Genomic DNA, 18,915 nt, shown 5'->3' on the forward strand with positions numbered 1-18,915 from the left:
TATAATTTTTTATTTGATGGTCTTTTCTTGTGGCTTCTTTTCTTGCACAGTTTTTTTTGCAGTAGATTACATGCCTTATGAAATATTAGATTGTAATTTTTATTTAAATATGGAAACCAGAAGGTATAAATTTAATGAGAAATATATCTTCTATGATATTCTAAAATTAAGCTTATCAGTAAGTAACTAGACAAATTTAATACAAAATATTCACAGTATTTTTAAAATTAAATAACTAGAAGATGTAAAAAATTCCGGAAAATCACAATTTGGAAAGGGCTACTTAAATATCATTCAATAACAGAAAATAACGGAAAATTTATACAACAAATTTGTTACTTAAAAATCTGTTTTGCGATTTCACTTATGAATATGATATTTTAACCGTAGTTTTTAAACGATTTTAATTGGTGTTCTTTCGGATTGTGTTCTTTTTGTGTTTTATGGAAAACATATAAATTTCTAATTCAGAGAAAACTATCTGTTTCGGTTATATTTAATTGAAATTCTTGTTCGTAAGTTATAGGCTTAAAAGAAAAAAAATACCATTTTATCTTAAAGAAATTTCTGAGATTAAAAAAAAAGATGTTAAAGCAAACGATTTCTCTTTTTTCAGACATTCAATTTTGTTAGATAATTTCGTTTAAGAAGGATATATATTTTGAAAATTTTAAAGAGAAACTTATTGTAAAAATTTATTTTTTGAAAAATCTGCGTATTTTGGGCTTTTTAAAAATTTATATAAATTTTAGCTTTGTCACCAAAAAACCATTTTCAACTTCGAATCGGTGTGTTTATTATTAATGGCCGTGTATTTTGAAAAGATAATTTTTATTCGAGAAGCACTGAATATTTGAAATAGATTTCGGATATGCCAGGGAGACCTTTACTATATTTTTGAAATATTTCAAAATGCTCAGATTTCTTTTGCACGAAAGGCTTTCTTTTTTGTCATCCGTAAAATTGTATTTACAAGTCGTAATTATTAAATATCATAAGGTAACGAAGTTGCGAAGAATCTTGGCGTCTGTATTTTCATTTGAAGTGGAAAATGTAACTGGAAATGGAATCTCGGGTATAAATTGTTCGTTGCACACTGCTTTCAACAATCAAGTGAAAGGAAAAATTGGAATAACAATTTTAAACATTATTAAAAAAAGAAAACTTTTTTTTGTAAAAATAAAATTATTTAAATATTTCTTCCATTTAATAGAAGCTTTTGTTCTATGATAATATTATAATGCTACCTAAAATGCCAAGAATGGTATATTTATATATATGAATGTATTTTAAACAATTCTACCACGAATGTTTTCCTAAATAGTTCTGTTACAATAAATGTGCTCTTGTTTTTTACAATGGTTGTAACGTAATATTCTTCGCCTTCCTGAGGTGGAAAGTTGAAAAAAATCATTCTTTCTTCTTTAGGAAGTGAAACTATCTCAAAAGTAATCATTTACTTTCCTCTTTTTTGAAACAGAGTTCTACTATAGCTAATGCTTCGAAAAAAGTAACCAAGCAAGCTAAATCGTTTGCAAATATAAGTTGCCATTCTTCGAAATTTCCTGTGGTGCAAAAACTGTGCTAGCAGCCAGAGAAAATAAACTTCGCACTTGAAAAAAAAGGGATGCTGCTTCTAAATAATAATCAACGTCCACTGCCACTTTTTTTCTAACATAATACATCTCAGAATCTTGATAATTCGCATTCTATATGATAAAGAATCACATTCATTTTTTATTCCACTCGAACTGCTGCTTTGAAAATATAATTCGTTCTATTTATTTCTAATAGATGGCAGCATGTGGCGCTAAATAACATAACTCGGCTGAAAAACATCGCTATTCTTCTACAGAAGCTGATTGATTCTTTGTTCGCGGTAAATCAGTTCAAAACACAACTGCAACGTAAACTTAAAGGTTTGGGATACATGTTATATACCCTAACACATAAAGCTTTTCATGCAGAATTCTGCGGTACAACGAACTGTAACCATCTTCTACTTGGTTTAATTCTCTTTCTAAGCATTATCCTCGTGTATAATCCATTTATTTTTAGAGGAAATCTCTTTTTTAGATGAGCACGTTATTGTAACATGCATCCAGCAACTAGGCCTTTGTTTGCAATTTTTTGACACCTTCCAAATTACATGGGGGATGTAGGTACTGTTGCTGATGTTTTCTGCATCAGTAACCTAGGAGAAATGAAAGGAGATATTAACAAAGAGAAATTAAATTGGTGGGTATAAACTTGAGATTTTCGGGTATCAAAATGAAAGTTACCTATAATCTGTATACACATCTTATTATTTCCAAAATTCTCTCATTACATAGAACAAAAATACCCCCTACCTTAATAACACTACAATATTATGTAATATTTGCAAAATATTGTTCAATACTGTGACTACCGAAAAATACCAGATATCATATAAACAATAATATACAATATGTAATAATATTCAAAAGGCACTGAAATTTTTTAAAGCAATGATACTCTAAGATTTTGAAAGAAAAATATTTGTCATAGCTTAATAATTCATATAATTTTAGATTTTATTCCAAAAATTTAAGTGGGAACAATTTTTTATTAAAAGTCGAATATTATATAATACTGGGAAAATAATATGGCAAATTCTACATTAAACAACGGTAAATAATATTGTGAAAACATTATTGTAAATTCTACATTTAACAACATTGTTCTATATTTAACCAAAACGTTCTTTTGAATGCCGAGAAATATGAGTAGAAGATCAGATAATTCTTCATTTCAAGCGAAAGAGCTGTCAAAACTCCAGAGGCCACTTCTCCTTTTGATCCTTTTCTATTCTACTATGACCTACCCAAATATTTTAACAGATAAAACAATTTTGTTTAAAAACTTACTAGAAATGTAATTGTATTGATTGATCTAAACAATTCACCTCAGCATCCGGAAGCATTTTCGTTATTTCAAATAATATAATTTATATTATTACATTTAAATAAATATTTTAAACCTCACTTCATTATTTTATCAGAAGTCGTCAAATTGTCTAGTTTTAAGATCCTTTTATATTATGGCAATATTTCTGCCTTTTAAAATTCACAGACATCTCCCACAAAATATGTATCGAATATTGCGTGTGCGTCTACATGCAACATTCCGCAATAATTCGTGGTAATATTGGCCATGTTTGTTTTGTGAGTTTATAAAGATTTAACAATCCTGAGTTTAAAAAAATTTCAGCAGTGAAAATTCAAAAGAAGATTTCATTACAATGTGAACTTTTAAGCCTATGATTTTCCCTACACTTTGATTGACATATTTATAAAGTAATTTATTAAAAGTATAAAATAGTAATAATAAAGTATAAATAGTAATAAACGAAAATGGGCGTTCAGCTAAATATATTAGGAATCAAATGATTCACTGCAAAAAAGATTTGACAAATTGTAATTTGGTTTATAATTTCGAATGATATTAATAAAACTAACAAAACGAGCAATGAAAGCTGAAATTAAATTGGTGTATTATGCTTTACTTATATAATTTAGTTGGCGTTATTGCATTATTCACTGCTGTAAGAAAAGTTTTTGAATAGAAAATTTTATATTTCTGTCTAATAACAGAACTATTTATTTAGACATATAATAAATTTAAAAAAAGTGTTTTTAATTGCAAACATATAGAAGTAGTTATTATTTACACATTGTATATAACATATTGCACTATATGTAATTTTAAAAAGGAAAATAGTGCCATTTTTTTATAATAAAGCGAAAAAATAACCTATGTAACTTATAAACATTTCTAACATTTTCTAAATTAAATAATTTTTTTAATTATATAATATCCCAATCATAAAAAAATTAATAAAATTTTAATTGTATTAAAATACAAACATATTCATTTTTATTAATTCCGATTTTGATATACTATTAAATGTAAGATTATATGTAAGTACTTTCATTTCAATTATATTGGAAAAGAAAAAGGGGAAAATATAACAGTAATTGACATAATATATATAAATTAGAATAAACATAATAAATAAGAATAAAATATGATCAAACAAATTACACAAGACTCAATGTCTGGTTTAAAAAAATGCAGATAATTTTGAGACAAGATTTTTGATCATTGTTTATATATCTGCTTCAGAAAGAAAGGTTTGAATAAATTGCAAAAAAGTATAAATAATATATCTACCTAAGTATATTATTTTTGCATTTCTTATTGGAACTATTTTATTGCATAATTTATGTAGATAATTCTTAAAAATGTAAATTTGGAAATCTGAAATGCAAATCTGGAATGTAAATTTTGGAAACTAATCGTTAAGTATTTTTTATTTCAAATCTTGTATCTCTTTCTCTAATCATCCTCCATTCATCATATCTTCAGTAAATCTAAAGATAATAGAGATATTTGAAACCATTCAACTTACGAATCTCCTTCCTATCTTGAAAGATGTTTTTATTTGAATCCTGTTTAGTTTTAAATTTGTTAGAGTGAACATGTTTTTTAAACGGATATCTTAATGATTCAGATCGTGAAATGAAAATAGACATGGTGAAAAGCATGAAATCTCCCTAAATATAATAATAATATTTAATTGAAAAAATCTTGATTTAATTGTTAAATTCTATGAAAATTTTGGAAAACAAATATTTAAATATATAAAGTTTAAGAAGATAGAAGAAATTGTATTGAAATTGAAAAAAAATAGTGGAGGCAAAGATACGAATGTGACTGGGCATTTTGTCGTATGCATTTCTCAGTACAGAAATTTCTATACAATAATTTTTTTCCAGTGAATTTCATGTTCGATGCACAGAGTTTTGAATAAATATACGGATGATTAGAATTAAAATAGTCCATTCTGAGATACTTATAAAAATATAATATGTCGTTAAAATGCATATTTTAGATGACCTTTATTTCAAGACAAAGTAAATCAGAAAAGCTATAATGTTTTGGAAAATAATAATGATAATAAAAAAACCCGAATAAACAGATTGAAATATAAATTCAATCAAATATAATTATAATAATTCGAAGTCGTGATGCATATTGAATAGAATTTTTATTAATAGGAATGCAATAGGAACTAATAATATTTAATTTAACTCATATTTTTAAAAAATGTGGTTATTTTTATCAGACATTTCTTTTTCGAAAAGCATCCTCTTTTTTTGTGCATCATTGATGTTTTCCCCTTTTCTAAAGGGCACGGAATGCAAATTTGTCGATTTTAAAACAACTAAGTTTTTTCCTTTCCTTACCTGAACAGTAAAGCTTTAATTCTGATGTTCTAAATATTTATTAATTATTTATGTAGTCTAAAGTTCAACTTGATCAAACATCAAGAATTAAATCTGAGAATTTTCAACTGGGCTGCTTGTATTAAAGAAATCAGTATAAACATGTGATTCATTTCATATTGTGTAAGAAAGCCGATGTTACAAATCAGAGAACATAGATAAGTAAATATGTGAGGAAAGCAATTTCTTACAAAATATAAAAATTTCATATGAAGATTTTTAATAAAAATTACCCCATATGTTTGCTATAAAAGGCTCTACCACTCTCTTCATTCGAAGTATTAATTCTATAAGAAAGTATTATCTGTGCTCTAACTTAAACTTGATTATATTTCCTAAGGTCGTAAATGAGATAATCAGTCTTCTTTATTTATTAAATAATTGATCCTTTTTCAAATATAACTTTCAGAAGTGAAACTATTTCAATTTATTTTTTGACCTATTCAATGATTTCAAAATTTTTCATTATTATCATGTCAGAACATGATGTTGTTTTGGTTTGAGGTTTTTGAATCCTCAAAATGAGTAAGCAATAAATTGGCGATTTATCGCTTTTGTGTCATCAATTTTTCGCTTTTAAGGTTATTAGAAAATAATGCAGAAGGTTGTCACATTTGACGATTTATCGCCAACTAAAGTTTCAACTTGATTTCCAAATTATTCATTCGCTGAATTCTTATGTATTGTCTTAATCAATTTAAGTTCATTAACCAGTTTAAACCGGTTTGAAACAATCACAAGACTATCAGATTACGCATGCGTCGATCTTTAGAAAAACGATGCGGTTTTTTTCATCTCAAAATCGGTCGAGCTCCAAAACTTTGTTTGCCAGCTAGAAAAATTGAAAGTCTCGTGATTGTTTCAAATAATGATTTAAAATAATAATGTTCTCACATGATAACTTGAAATTCGCAATCGTAGATTTCGCTTTCTTTGAACTTTCTTCTCTTATTTTTGTAACGTGCTTTCTTTCTGCCTATTTTCAAATAGGTTTGTGAGTCTCTTCAAAATCGCGATTCAAATTTTTATTAATTTCATTCCAAATAAAATGTGTTCTCAAATGTAATGTATTCAACGTTTTGAAGCTGTAAAAATATTCATTATAATTTTTAATTTTTATCTTTTAAAAAATTTTCTTTTACAGGACATACTAATAGTTTGAAAATCCCCAAAAGGATTGGAATCTACTATATTTTAAGCTAAAATGCAGAATTTTTTCTATTTTAAATATCATCCCCTACTTATATTAAAGAGTTTTAGTTTCTCTTCAAAAAATGTCACCCCCCAAAAACATTATATGTAAACATTAAATTAGTGAATGGAAAAATGAATGAAAATAATTAAAGTTATATCCAGATTGAAGTAAGAAATATCCAACAAATATAATCTAACATTCGTGAAGAGTTACATGAAAATCGTGACACAAAGTAAAACAATTTTTAGATATAAGATAGCATAACTTAGAAAGAAAGTATGTAACTTTGGAATAAAATATTTAGCAATATAAATTTGGAATTATAAAGAGATGAAATACAGATTATCATTATCAAGGTAAAATTTAATGACGAATATATTTTAGTATTATGAATATATGCATCTGATAATCCATCATCTGATGCCTGAAATGAATATATTTCAATAAATTCAGCAGAAAGAGTTAACAAAAACACCCCGAAAGGATTCATTTTTTAATATGCAATCAATCAATTTTAATTTTATTACTACTTCTATCTTTTTTGAATTGTGCTTTAAAATACCAAAGTAAAATTATTATAAATAAAAGCGTCTTAAAATTTTGATGGTAGTTAATTTAGATAGTTTGTACACATTTATCTAATAGTTTATCATCTAATCAGACAACTAAGCCGAATATAGCTTTTCATATTTGGTAGATGGAGTTTCCAAAAAATAAGAAAAATCATGTTATATATTTTGGTATGTTATCGCGTATTAATTTTATTTCTCTCACTATTTCTTTTTCTTTTTCATATATTGTACCTTAAAATACCACATTAAACGGATTATAAATTATAAATTGATTATAAAATCTGTATATTTCAGTATGTCTCTTATTTTCTATACAAATTTACTTGGAAGGCGTTTGAAGTGAGCGAAGTAGTGATAAAACAGCCAAATTCAATCACCAGTCTCCAGCTGTATGGTAGAAGATACAGGTAAATAGTACATTCCAAAATGGAGCATATAAATTTAAAAGAGTGTGTCATTTTGTTTTCTACAGAATAATATGAACAAAATAAAATTGGTGATATTTAAATAAAATGTTAAAATCGATTGTATTTGAGAATGAAATGAGACGAGGATTGTCTTTCGTCAAATTTCAGGTATTTAGAGACGAAGCAAGAAAAAAATGTCATTGTTTGTGTTTAAAAACAGGATATCCAGACAGTATACGGATGACGGTAAAATAAAGAAGGTATCTCGTGTAATTGAGACAACGTTCAACAAACAAAATGCATTTATGGATTAAACTAGTGTTACCAATGTGAAGTAGTCATATTAAACCATTGCTTCGGAAGAACAGGCCAAAATGTAATTGAATAAAATGTAATTTGTTGGAGGTCAGAAAATCCCATGTTTCTTGCAGTTATTTATGAATATAATTGTAAAGATATTTCTTCATGATAGAAAAGAATTGATCGTTGAAGATAAACAGCTGCTGACTTTGCAGCAATAACAACAAATTCGAGGCAATTAATACCAAAGAAATTTGTAGATATTAAAGTTTCTATTTGTAGTTTTTGTACTTTTCAAACGCTACCTACGCATTTTCTCAAACGCCATAAATCCTTTGTACTAAAAATTTTTTGAAAATAAACAAATAAATATTACTAGTGTGACCAATGTGAAGTCATCACTTCAAACCATTGCATCGTAAGAACAGATTACAATGTTTAATTAAGTGAAATAAAATGTAAATTTTTGGAGATTTGTAGATGCCATATTTCTTGCCATAATTTATGAATGTAATTATAAACATATTTTTTCATGACAGATGGAAACTGATTGTTGCTGAGAAATAATTGCTGACGTTACAACAATAGCAGCGAATTCATTGCAATCAATATCAAGAAAGACATCTGGAAGTGTTAAGGTTTCTACTTGTTGCATTTTTACTTTTTAAAAATAACTCATACATTTTTGTAACCGCCATCAATTCTTTGTACCGAAATATTGTGGTGAATAGCATATAAGCCAGTTAACAACTACGCTATACGAGCATATGCTTTTGTATCCTGGTTATGTTACTGGACTACTAACCACAAGGTCCCAGGTTCTATCCTCGTGCATCCTAATTGGGTAAAATGTCATGAAAATAAATAAGGAAATATTATTTAGGATAAATAATAATAATAAGCATATTCACACTAAAGCATAATATTGTACAAATAGAAGTGTTTATAGAAATGGAATATTCGTTATAAGAATAAAGCAATGTATTACAAGTGTGTAAAGGTAACTTTAAGGAAGAAAAGGATCAAGTTTCTGAAAACTATATGAAAACAAGTACTGAAATTAGGAAAAGTAATAGTTATTGAATGCAGGAAATAAAACTTGTTTTGAGAGAAGCATAGTTAAAGCACGCAGAAGCGTATACCTTTTTTGGTTCGATGCTTTCAATACGCAGCGTAGTTGGGTGAGACTGGTTTCTCCCCTTGAGCGGGCACGCCATCTCTCCAAGATTTGTACTTGGTGTAGCAATCCGCTGCGTACAGAATGGCGCCCACGAACCCGAAGAACTGCAAAAAGAGAAAGGCGCCAATCAGGATTGCAAACAATAAGAGAAACATAATATCGTTCCTCAAAAACTGTACACTTTTAGGTTGAGTTGTCATAATAACTTTAAGATTTTGGATGATTGGAATGAAAGGTAGAAATAAAATGCAAAAGAAAGAAACGGATAAATTAATTCGTCCTCAGGAGATGAGATTAACATGGACCACAAAAGGAATTATAGCATTCTCTGCAAATAGTGTCGAAAACAATTAATACTTCTCAAGTACAAGAAAACGCTATGATTCCTTTTTACGATTTATATTAATTTGTATGATTGATTAAAATGGACATGAGTAATTAATGCGTCAATCTAATTCTTTCATATTTTGTTTCTATCTTTACTACTGATTTACGATTTATAGCCTCAGAGTTCATTGAATTATAGTATTTTTTGCATGTATTTTAAATTTATTCTTGCCTTTTTTCAGATGTTCTTGGTACTTCTCATTTTCACTTTCTTTAATTTCCGATTTTGTTGTTCAAAATATTTTTACTTGTATTTTTTTTTGTATATTATTTTGCATATATTATTTTTTAGTTTTTAATTAAAAAAAGTGTCTTTAAAGATGTTTTTTTTTAATAAAAATTCCTTAACTCGAGAAATTTTCATTTTAAAGAAGGAAAAAAAAATGTAATAATTAACTACATAATTATTACATTTATCAGTCATATATTTATCGACAAGGTCAAGTCAAGTCATATATTTATCGACAGGATTTCAATAAGAAATATGAGATTATCATATGTCACTAACTTTTTTTAATCTTATAAGCTGGCATTTATGAAGAAGCTAATTAAAAAGGAAATTGAAATTAGTTACACAAAGTGATGAAAAAAAAAATGAAATTCTTTCTAAAATACTGAGAATGCAATGTTTTGTAGAAACTTATTAAATATTTCATTCACAACTCCGCATCTTCGGAATTTCATAAATGTATTTCTATAAAATCAAATCAAAGGAGATTCGATTCTTTAATCAGTAACACGTTAGACTTGATCATTTATCTCGATTGTAATTTTTAACTTTATATTAGCGCTAACATGCACAAAAATGCATTTAATCACATCATGCTTCAGCATAAATTATTGATTGTAAACTTTAATCTTTTGATTAATCAAATTAAAATTCTTAAAAAACTCTTTCTAATTAAGGTACCGACAAAATACGAGCCGACTTTTGTTATAGGTTCTACTGTCTGCCCAAGAGAACCCTTTGAAAGATTTTTCATCATACACGTCGTACCACGAATGTCACAGTTTGTTGATAATATGGTATCTCTCAAATATTATTTCGTTAAAATTAGAAATTTGAATAAAATATGGGAATTTATCAAAATCTTGTATTTGGACATTTTGGTGTCATTTTCTATATCTTCTTCTTTATACGAGAAGAAAAAAATGAATCTTGATCTTAAGCGATGTGCATTTTACCTGAAAATCTAATAATACTCAATTGATGTAATTTTCTTACCCCTGCTGCAGCCCAAGCATCATCTCTGCCACCTTTAACTGCAACCACCAGCGCAGCAATCATATAGAATAACGTCCAAGTGGCACAGTAAAGCAGCTCCTGTAAATGTTAACAAAGAAAATTAATTGGAATATGGAATAATTGAAAATGTTAAATAGCTAAATGTTTTAGAGAACAGGCGTATCAATATCTGTCAAAGTATTTTGAAATAAAACTTGGAATTTGTCTGCAGTAGAAAAATGAAATTTTTCAAATTGAAACATTTGAGATTGGTTTCTTTGGAAATGATTGTATCACTTTTTGTCAGATATTATGATCTTGTTGTTGTCTCGAAACTATTTCAGACATCTTTTTTTCGTCCAAACAAGAATTATATGGACTCTAAAGCCGAAATATATGGCAATGATAGAACTTATTTCCATCCTTATTGACCAACTTTCTGAACTGTTACATGTACAGCATAAGTAGAATCAAATTATTTGAATGATCAATATAGATCTTGATGTCCGTAACATGAAACTCTAGTCTTTTGTTAATAAGTAAACTGCAGCATGTTCATTAGTAATGGACATCTCAAGTTTGATACATTTCTTAAACATTTCCTATCTCCCCAGGACTCCCTCCCTCAAAATCATCATCAATTCGTTGCGCGACTTGGTTAAGTTATAGCTTCACAGAACGTAGATATCTGAAATGTCTCCAATCAAGATCTGATTAGAGGAATTTGGTCTAGCAAGTTGGCATTGGGATGGCTTTCTGATCATCGACGGTTGGCTCACCAGCAACAGCATAGAAGTGAAAATTATGTTGGTTGAGTAGGTTGAAGATCAATGCCTCTACTTACAAAATTTCATTTCACTAATACTTACTGTCATATAATTACAGTAATTTGTGCGCTACTTTTTGACTGATCTCTGTAAAACAAAAACAAAGTAGAATAGACTGAATTGATGGCTGTTAAAAGTTAGTGACTGATGATGTCAAATTTATAAGCAATATAAGTGACAAGAACAATTATTCACGTCATTTTTCAAGCTAAAATGTTAAGAGCAAGCAACGTTTTATGATTCAGTAAATGCGAAAAGTATCTAGTAGTCTTGTAATTAATTCAAAGGAGTACCTAAAAAGGTTACTAGTATAAATATTCTTATAGTAAATATGAAGTGTTTTGTATATTTTTCCCAACATTTTTTGCTTTTTGCAATTATTATTTTTAGTTCTAAATTCTTGTTTAAGTGATGATACTCGTCAAACGGACCACGGCAATTTCATTTTGAAATCATCTATGCAATTTTAATATGTTAACGCATCAGTATGGCGCAGTTAAATTCTATCAATATGTTGGATATGGTATCTAGTATAATGTAAGCCATAGGATTGTGTCATCATATGAACTAATTTCAATATTTAGGATTACCCTAAATAATGAAAATAATTTGAATATTTCATTTTAATGAGACTTCTTTAGGAAAAAATGAAAAAAAAAATAATAAAAATTGAAGAATTTTATAAATTTTCTTTGATCAATGTATTAAATAGCAGAAATTCTGGATGCCAAAATAAAATTATAAATGGGCGAATTAGAATTTCAACCACAATTCAAATATATTTTAATACATTTTTAGTAATTTTTTTTACGATATTCATAGTGGTTTAGCTTCCTTATCATATAGCGTTTCAGCGCCTCATACATTTAGGAAATTATTCCTTTAAAAAATATTATTTTTATTACTTTACCATATATATTTTTTAGTTCTCTAATAAAAGAGCATTTTAAAGTCTGCCTTAGTTTATCTTCTTAAAATTTATATTCTCATAGCTTTATTAAAATACAAAGTTTTAAATGGTATATCTTATAGAATATAGAAAACTATTCATTTTTGTATACTGCATAAATTTTATTTATTTCGCTCTGTATATCAATGATGCATAACTCCAGTAATTTCTTTCTATATTTTCATACTATATAACTTTAGTAATGACATTAGAGGACTACAAACGTTTCATATGTATGAATTATAAATAAATGGCCAACACGATACTTTTCCATTTTTACGACACCAGAGCTGAAGTGACATCAATACACCAATGCTTTGACACCAATACTTAGCTACTGTTAAGGTATATGATTATGTTCGGTTCGAAAGTAGTTTTATTTTTGAATACTTGCATAAAAAGATTGAAAAAATATCTATGAAACTAAAATGTATTCGTTAAGTGACAAAAGAGTTTTAAAAATTGGAAAAAGGGCCGTTTTTTGGCTAGAACGAGATATAAACAAAACTATTTAGTTTGAAAGTTTGTCAAATGATTTGCTTAAAATTTTGCAGGTAGCTTAAGAAATAGATTATCTAGTTTCTGAATTAAAAACTAAGCTGTATTTTTACCCTTTCTTTAAATATTGGGGCTCAACTTATAAATAACATGACATTTTTATTTTTTTTTCACTTTGTGAAGCACGGAAACAACTATAAAATATTTCTAAATGCATAGATTACTTATTCTCTAGCTCAGGAACTGCAGAACGTATTGAGAAATTATTATTATAATAAATTTGAACTCAAAATATGCATTAGATTTAATTTATGGGTTTTTTTTCGTAAGGAAATTTTGTCAAAGATTAGAATTTGAGAAAATATCATCTAAAGACGTAAAGCAGTATTAAAACAGATGTAAATGCAAATATAAAAATCAGAGTAACTTACCAAAAAGTAAAAACAAAATACTAACGGTTTTATAAAAAAAAATCTACTCAAATATTAAGAATAATTGAAAAAATATTGATAATTTCTAAAAAAAATTAAACTTTCTGCACAGTCACCTGCCTTTACTATGTTGCTACAATGTTATAAATAGTTGGTGACAACTGGCACCAATATTTCAGCTTGGAAACGATTTGTAGTGCTAATGGAAATGTAATATAATTTCAGGAAAAGTGTTAATGCGTAACGTTTTGGCGCCATATTTGACTAATGCCTTGATTACTATTTATGCTATGTTGTCACCAATATTTGCTTGGCGGAAATTGGTGCCAATATTTTAGTTTGGCGACGATTTGCGTAGCGCCAATGAAAAAGTACCATTGCCCTTTTTCAATTCCCAATCTTCGTGTATAGAATTACATTTTTTAAGAAATATTTTCTGAAAAATAAAGGCACACCAAGTCATATACTTTATTCCCTGATATCTCTTTGGTTTCTTGATACTTACGACGGCTAGCCAAGGAAAGAACTTTAGCTTCTCAACAATGTGGGTCAGATATAAAACCAGCAAGAGTCCGGTCACGGTGAGACCCGTTGACGCTACAAAGTTGAACCAGTTGCTGTTAGAGCAGTAGCTGCATTTGGAGACCATGATGCAAATCATACCGATGATATTGTTCAGCTAGAGGAAAAAAAATCAGAATGAATACTTTTTATCTGAATGGAAAAAAAATCACAAATGATGTCATTAAATGCTGAGAAAGAAGAATTAATCACTGGCTCTTGATTGCATTATTATGTTCATTGATTACTCCGGATTTAAAAAGAATGAAATTAATCTCCTGATTGCATTAATTTGTTCATCGATTACTCTTGATGTAAAAAGAATGAATACGAAGTTGATTTTTAATATATAGTTTTATTAGTTTATTAAAACGGTATTTTTTATAAAACATTTTTAAAATAAAAATAATTTTAATGAAAAAAAAGAACACAGAAAGAAAACACTTCCTTCATTTTTAAATTTTTTATTTAAAAAGAATATATTTGAAGTTAGTCTCCTGATTGCAGTATTATGTTCATTGATTACTCTTGATATAAAAAGAATGCATTTACGGTTAATTTTAAATATATATTTTTATTAGTTTATTAAAACGAAATTTTTCATAAAAATATTTAAAAAATAATGAAAAAAGAGCACAAAAAGAAAATCCTATGTCCAATTATTTTTCTTGATTTAGAAAGCATATATTTGAAGTTAGTTTCCTGATCGCATTACTACGTACATTGATTACTCTTGGTTTAAAAAGATTGCATTTCAAGTTAATCTTAAATATATATTTTTATTAGTTTATTAAAAAGAATTTTTTTTATAAAACATTTTTAAATGAAAAATAAATTTTATGAAAAAAAAAGAACACAGAAAGAACAAACTACGTCCAATTATTATTCTTGATTTAAGTCTCTTAATTGCATTATTACATTCATTGATTACTCTTAATTTATAAAGAATGCATTGGAAGTTAATTTTAAATATATTTTTTATTAGTTTATTAAAACGGATTTTTTTTTCATAAAATAGTTTTAAAATTTTAAATTAACTAAAATTAATTAAAATATATAAAAGATTTTTTTTAAAATACATTGAAATCACATGATGAATTATTAAATTGATCATGTAATTTATTCTCTTCTCTCCAAAAATATTCTATTAGCTCGAATTTGAAGATATTTGTATATTTTAAAAGCTTTCATTTAATTAGACATTTTTTAATGTTTGTTGAGATAAAATTTTGTAACAAATTTTTTATTAATTTTCTCATACGTCAAAATTTTAAAAATTGATATACTTGCGAATTTTCGACGATTTTCGGAAATTAACTATTAATTCATCTATTAACTTAAAGATTGACATGATTATCAGTTAATCGATTAATAAACTTAAAGTTAATTCCATGGGAGTGCCGCCAACTTGTAATGAATAACATAAAATTGATTTCAAAGATTTATAATGGTTATAACAATAAATTATGCATAGTAAATAAAAAATGGGAAATAAAAAAAAATTTAAAAAATTTTGTGTAATAATAGCAAAGTAATTTTAATTTGCATAGTAAGATTTAAACCAGAGGAAGTGGTCTCCCAAAAATTTTCTCGCATGTTCTCTAATAAACCTCGTCATGCCAGATTATGCCTTAAATGGTATTGCACCCCCCCTCCCCCCATGGGGACCTCGAAATGAAGATGAGATGCTTCCGGCATGGTGATTGGGTCTCGCCACACTAGAAAAGGTGGGGGTCTGGCTCCTTCCATCGATGGAATGTACTTCCTTAGGAAGGGTTGTACCGTGGCCAGTGATGGTCCTTACCACTCAAAACAACAATGTAGTCACAAAATACCATATCAAATTTGATGCATTTAAGTCATAGCGATTGCATGTTTCTGAAAGCACAGACTGACAGATGGTCACCCCCTTGTCATATATGGCCCTATCTTTGACAAGTATCTATACTATAGACGTTATATCTGTGTAACGAATTTCATCTAACTAGCTCTCTTTGTTTTGTTGTTATCGCGTTAAATTACATCCGAACAAACGAACAGACAGTCTTCCTTAGAACTAATTTTGCTCAAAATCTAACATATCTACAAATGTGGCAATAATACTATATACCAAATTTCATACGTCCAGCTCAAAGCGTTTCTGAGTTATCTTTGTCGCAAAGATACGGACATTTTCCAAAAATGTGTTTTTCGAACTCGGGGGGTCAGAAACATGGATACATACTACGCGTACGATAAAGTAAAAAATGTAGCAAATTAAAATATATAAAAATATATTCAAATCAAAAAATTCATCTAATTTTAACGAATTCAAAATACCTCTGATTGTATAATAGCTATTATTATAAAATAGGATGATATTATTATTACTATATTTTAAAGATCCTACATATAAAATTCAATTCTGACACCGAATAAAATCAAAAGTATGGACATATCGATCGTGACGAAGAAAATCGATATACAGATCACAAATCGATTATGATGGACACGGGCTTCAGTCTTTCCGAGATAGCAATATTTGGAGAATATTAGCTGACCCTCATATGCTTATCGGTCATTAGTAACTGTCATTAATACGAGTCTCGGAATTTCTGCCAACTGATCGTATCGTATCTAACGAGCAATATCGATTCGCATTTATCGATGATAGCAGGTGGTTAATCGGAATGCGAAAATGGGCCAAGGCAACGAAATGTCAAAAGTATCGGTTTAAATGTTATGTTCGGAGAAGAATTTAAATACATATTAAATGTTGTACTTAAAACTGGAACGGAAATTTCTTGTCCATTCAATTCTAGTAAACATTTTTTTTTTTTTGTTATTGTTTCTGAGAAGCAAAAATGATCTATTTATTATAAATAAACATCCGATATAAAAATAAATTTATTTAATGAAATAATTACTTGTAATTATTCCAAATGTTTTATAAATTGTATTAGCGAATCTGTTCAACTTTAAGATGATTCATTTTATGAATATGCTTTAAGAAGTTTTTCTTCCTTTTTTTTTTTTTGAAGTAAGTATTTTGATTGGTTAAAAAAAATACTGAAAATTTTATATATTTTTTTTACATGGACACTCAATTATTTTAAATGTTTTACCACAAAAATAAAAATAAAAAATGACTGTATATGATACATTACATTTAAAGTTAGTGCGTCCTAGATGGAATATTTTTAAGCACACAATTAATATTTTAAATTTATATTAATCAATTATATATCTAAAAGAAGGTTTAATTCCTCATAAAACTGGCGATATACCCTACATTGCTCGAGATTAAGGTATCCAACAAGGTTCGAAGACAAATTAAAAAAAAATGATACATAAAATTTTTTTATTGCACCGAATAACTAAAACAGAATTGAAAAGTCACTATTAGAAGAAAAAATACATTTATTTCCTTTAGTTTTTTTAAAAAACTGCTTATTTAATAAAAATTTAGCAAAATTTTCAATGTAAAAAAACATAGTTAAAAATAATGGAAATATTTAGTTTTTTTAATTTCACCTATAGATAGCTCAAATTATATGAAATGTAACAAACCACAATATAAAAATTATTTTAATTAATAAAAATTTTATGAGCATTTGAAGTTGCTATTAATGATTTTTTTCCAAAATTTGCCTATGTTTTGAACTTAAAGAGTCTATAAAACATATCTAAATGATGCTACCTTAAAATTCGCGGTCTACCACATTTTCAAAAGTTTTGGATACATGCTTACCAAATTTCATGAAATTTTATTGAAATGAATTTGAGATATAATGTTTTCTGTGAATCAATCACATTGAAATATTTCCTCTTTAGAAAATGCATTCAGATATTGTACTTATAAATTAGTTCATCCAAATGAACTGGAAATAAATGTAGTTTTCACGTTTTTTTTAACAAAAAAGTCAAAATTGAACAAACTATGGCTGAGTAGGTAGAGAGTTAATATAAACATATCAAATATTGCTTTGGAGAATTTTGCGGTAAAAATAAAATGAATCCCTCATTTTCGGTTAAAAATATCAGTGTTTCCGTTATCATTTTTTTTTTTTGTGAATTATTGAAACTACTGTATCTATAATTCTTTCTCACATATTTTAAAAACATAGTCTGTTTTGGAATCTACAAAATTTGGAATTTATTTTCAGATAAAAAAATAAAATTCAAAATTTTCTGGAAAAATCATCTTTAGAACCTAGTCGATACTTTAAAATATTTTCGTGTTTAAAACTTTTAATGTAAATATTACTTTTATGCAAAATATTGTAACACATAAATTCCTTTTATCGCCTGAAATGTTCTTTAATTAAAACGAGAGTAAATTTCAGCTAATGAATTTTAAAAACAGCAGAGAACTAATTTTCTCGAAATTTCTCATTACTAGAAGACTATATTCTCCTCAATTGCATTATTATTTATTCATTATTTCACAGAAGTCTCGGTAAAGTTAGTAGAAGATTTTACTGGAAGTAATTTTTTGATATAATTAAACAAACTTTAGAACTTTTTTAAAACCAATAAAATACGTTGCCAAAAATATTTAAAAATGAATGTTAAAAAATAAAAGTAGAGTGGTAAAAGTAAAGGCAAGTATCACCGTTGCTTAGCAACGGAATATCAATAATTTTCTTATTTCAAAATCGTCTGCATCTATTCAATTATTTATTAAAGTTTGAAAAAAGTAATAAAGATTGAAGGAAAAATTGCACGAAAATGAAACTGTTATCAATGAGAATGTAAAACTGCGAATTTTGAAATAGTATAAAAATATTTCTTTTATAATAATTTGCTTCAAAGTTACTTCTACTTTTGTTGATATATGATTAATTGAATATTTAATCAACTTTTACTCTTTGAAGAATTTAAAATACTCTTTTTATTGCCATACATATACATATTCGCACCCAAAAAACCCAAATACATAGTCATACTGACTTCTATGTATTTATATTAAGCTTGAAATATGAACATACTATATACTGTTGTAAATAGTTGTTAATAGTGTATAATAGCATAGATTATTATTGATGAGGTTGAATACGACTAATGAGCTGTTAATTGCAGTCAATAACATTAC

General features: G+C 27.2%; 1 protein-coding gene and 1 long non-coding RNA gene across 9 annotated transcripts in view; one reads left to right on the plus strand and one right to left on the minus strand.

Annotated features, from left to right (window-relative positions):
* Positions 1-10,749, plus strand: part of LOC129971367 (uncharacterized) — a 33,097-nt gene extending 22,348 nt beyond the window's left edge. For 2 of the 3 annotated variants that reach the window (XR_008784792.1, XR_008784791.1), the window contains exons 2-4: positions 7,371-7,483; positions 8,323-8,421; positions 10,587-10,749. This is a non-coding gene — a long non-coding RNA (uncharacterized LOC129971367). The remainder of the gene's footprint in view (positions 1-7,370; positions 7,484-8,322; positions 8,422-10,586) is intronic. The other variant, XR_008784794.1, reaches the window with a different exon arrangement.
* Positions 1-18,915, minus strand: part of LOC129971365 (MARVEL domain-containing protein 1-like) — a 100,959-nt gene that overhangs the window by 7,516 nt on the left and 74,528 nt on the right. For 2 of the 6 annotated variants that reach the window (XM_056085069.1, XM_056085068.1), the window contains exons 3-5: positions 13,786-13,959; positions 10,576-10,674; positions 8,926-9,067 (exon numbers count right to left, since the gene is read on the minus strand). In XM_056085069.1, coding sequence (XP_055941044.1) covers positions 8,945-9,067; positions 10,576-10,674; positions 13,786-13,959 — 396 coding nt within the window. In that variant the 3' untranslated portion in view covers positions 8,926-8,944. Of the gene's footprint in view, positions 1-1,921; positions 2,195-2,578; positions 2,842-7,266; positions 7,464-8,454; positions 8,620-8,925; positions 9,068-10,575; positions 10,675-13,785; positions 13,960-18,915 lie in introns of those variants that run through there. The other 4 variants (XM_056085064.1, XM_056085066.1, XM_056085067.1 and 1 more) reach the window with 4 other exon arrangements.

The sequence above is a fragment of the Argiope bruennichi genome, chromosome 6 (assembly GCF_947563725.1).
Source record: "Argiope bruennichi chromosome 6, qqArgBrue1.1, whole genome shotgun sequence".
NCBI lineage: Eukaryota > Metazoa > Arthropoda > Arachnida > Araneae > Araneidae > Argiope > Argiope bruennichi.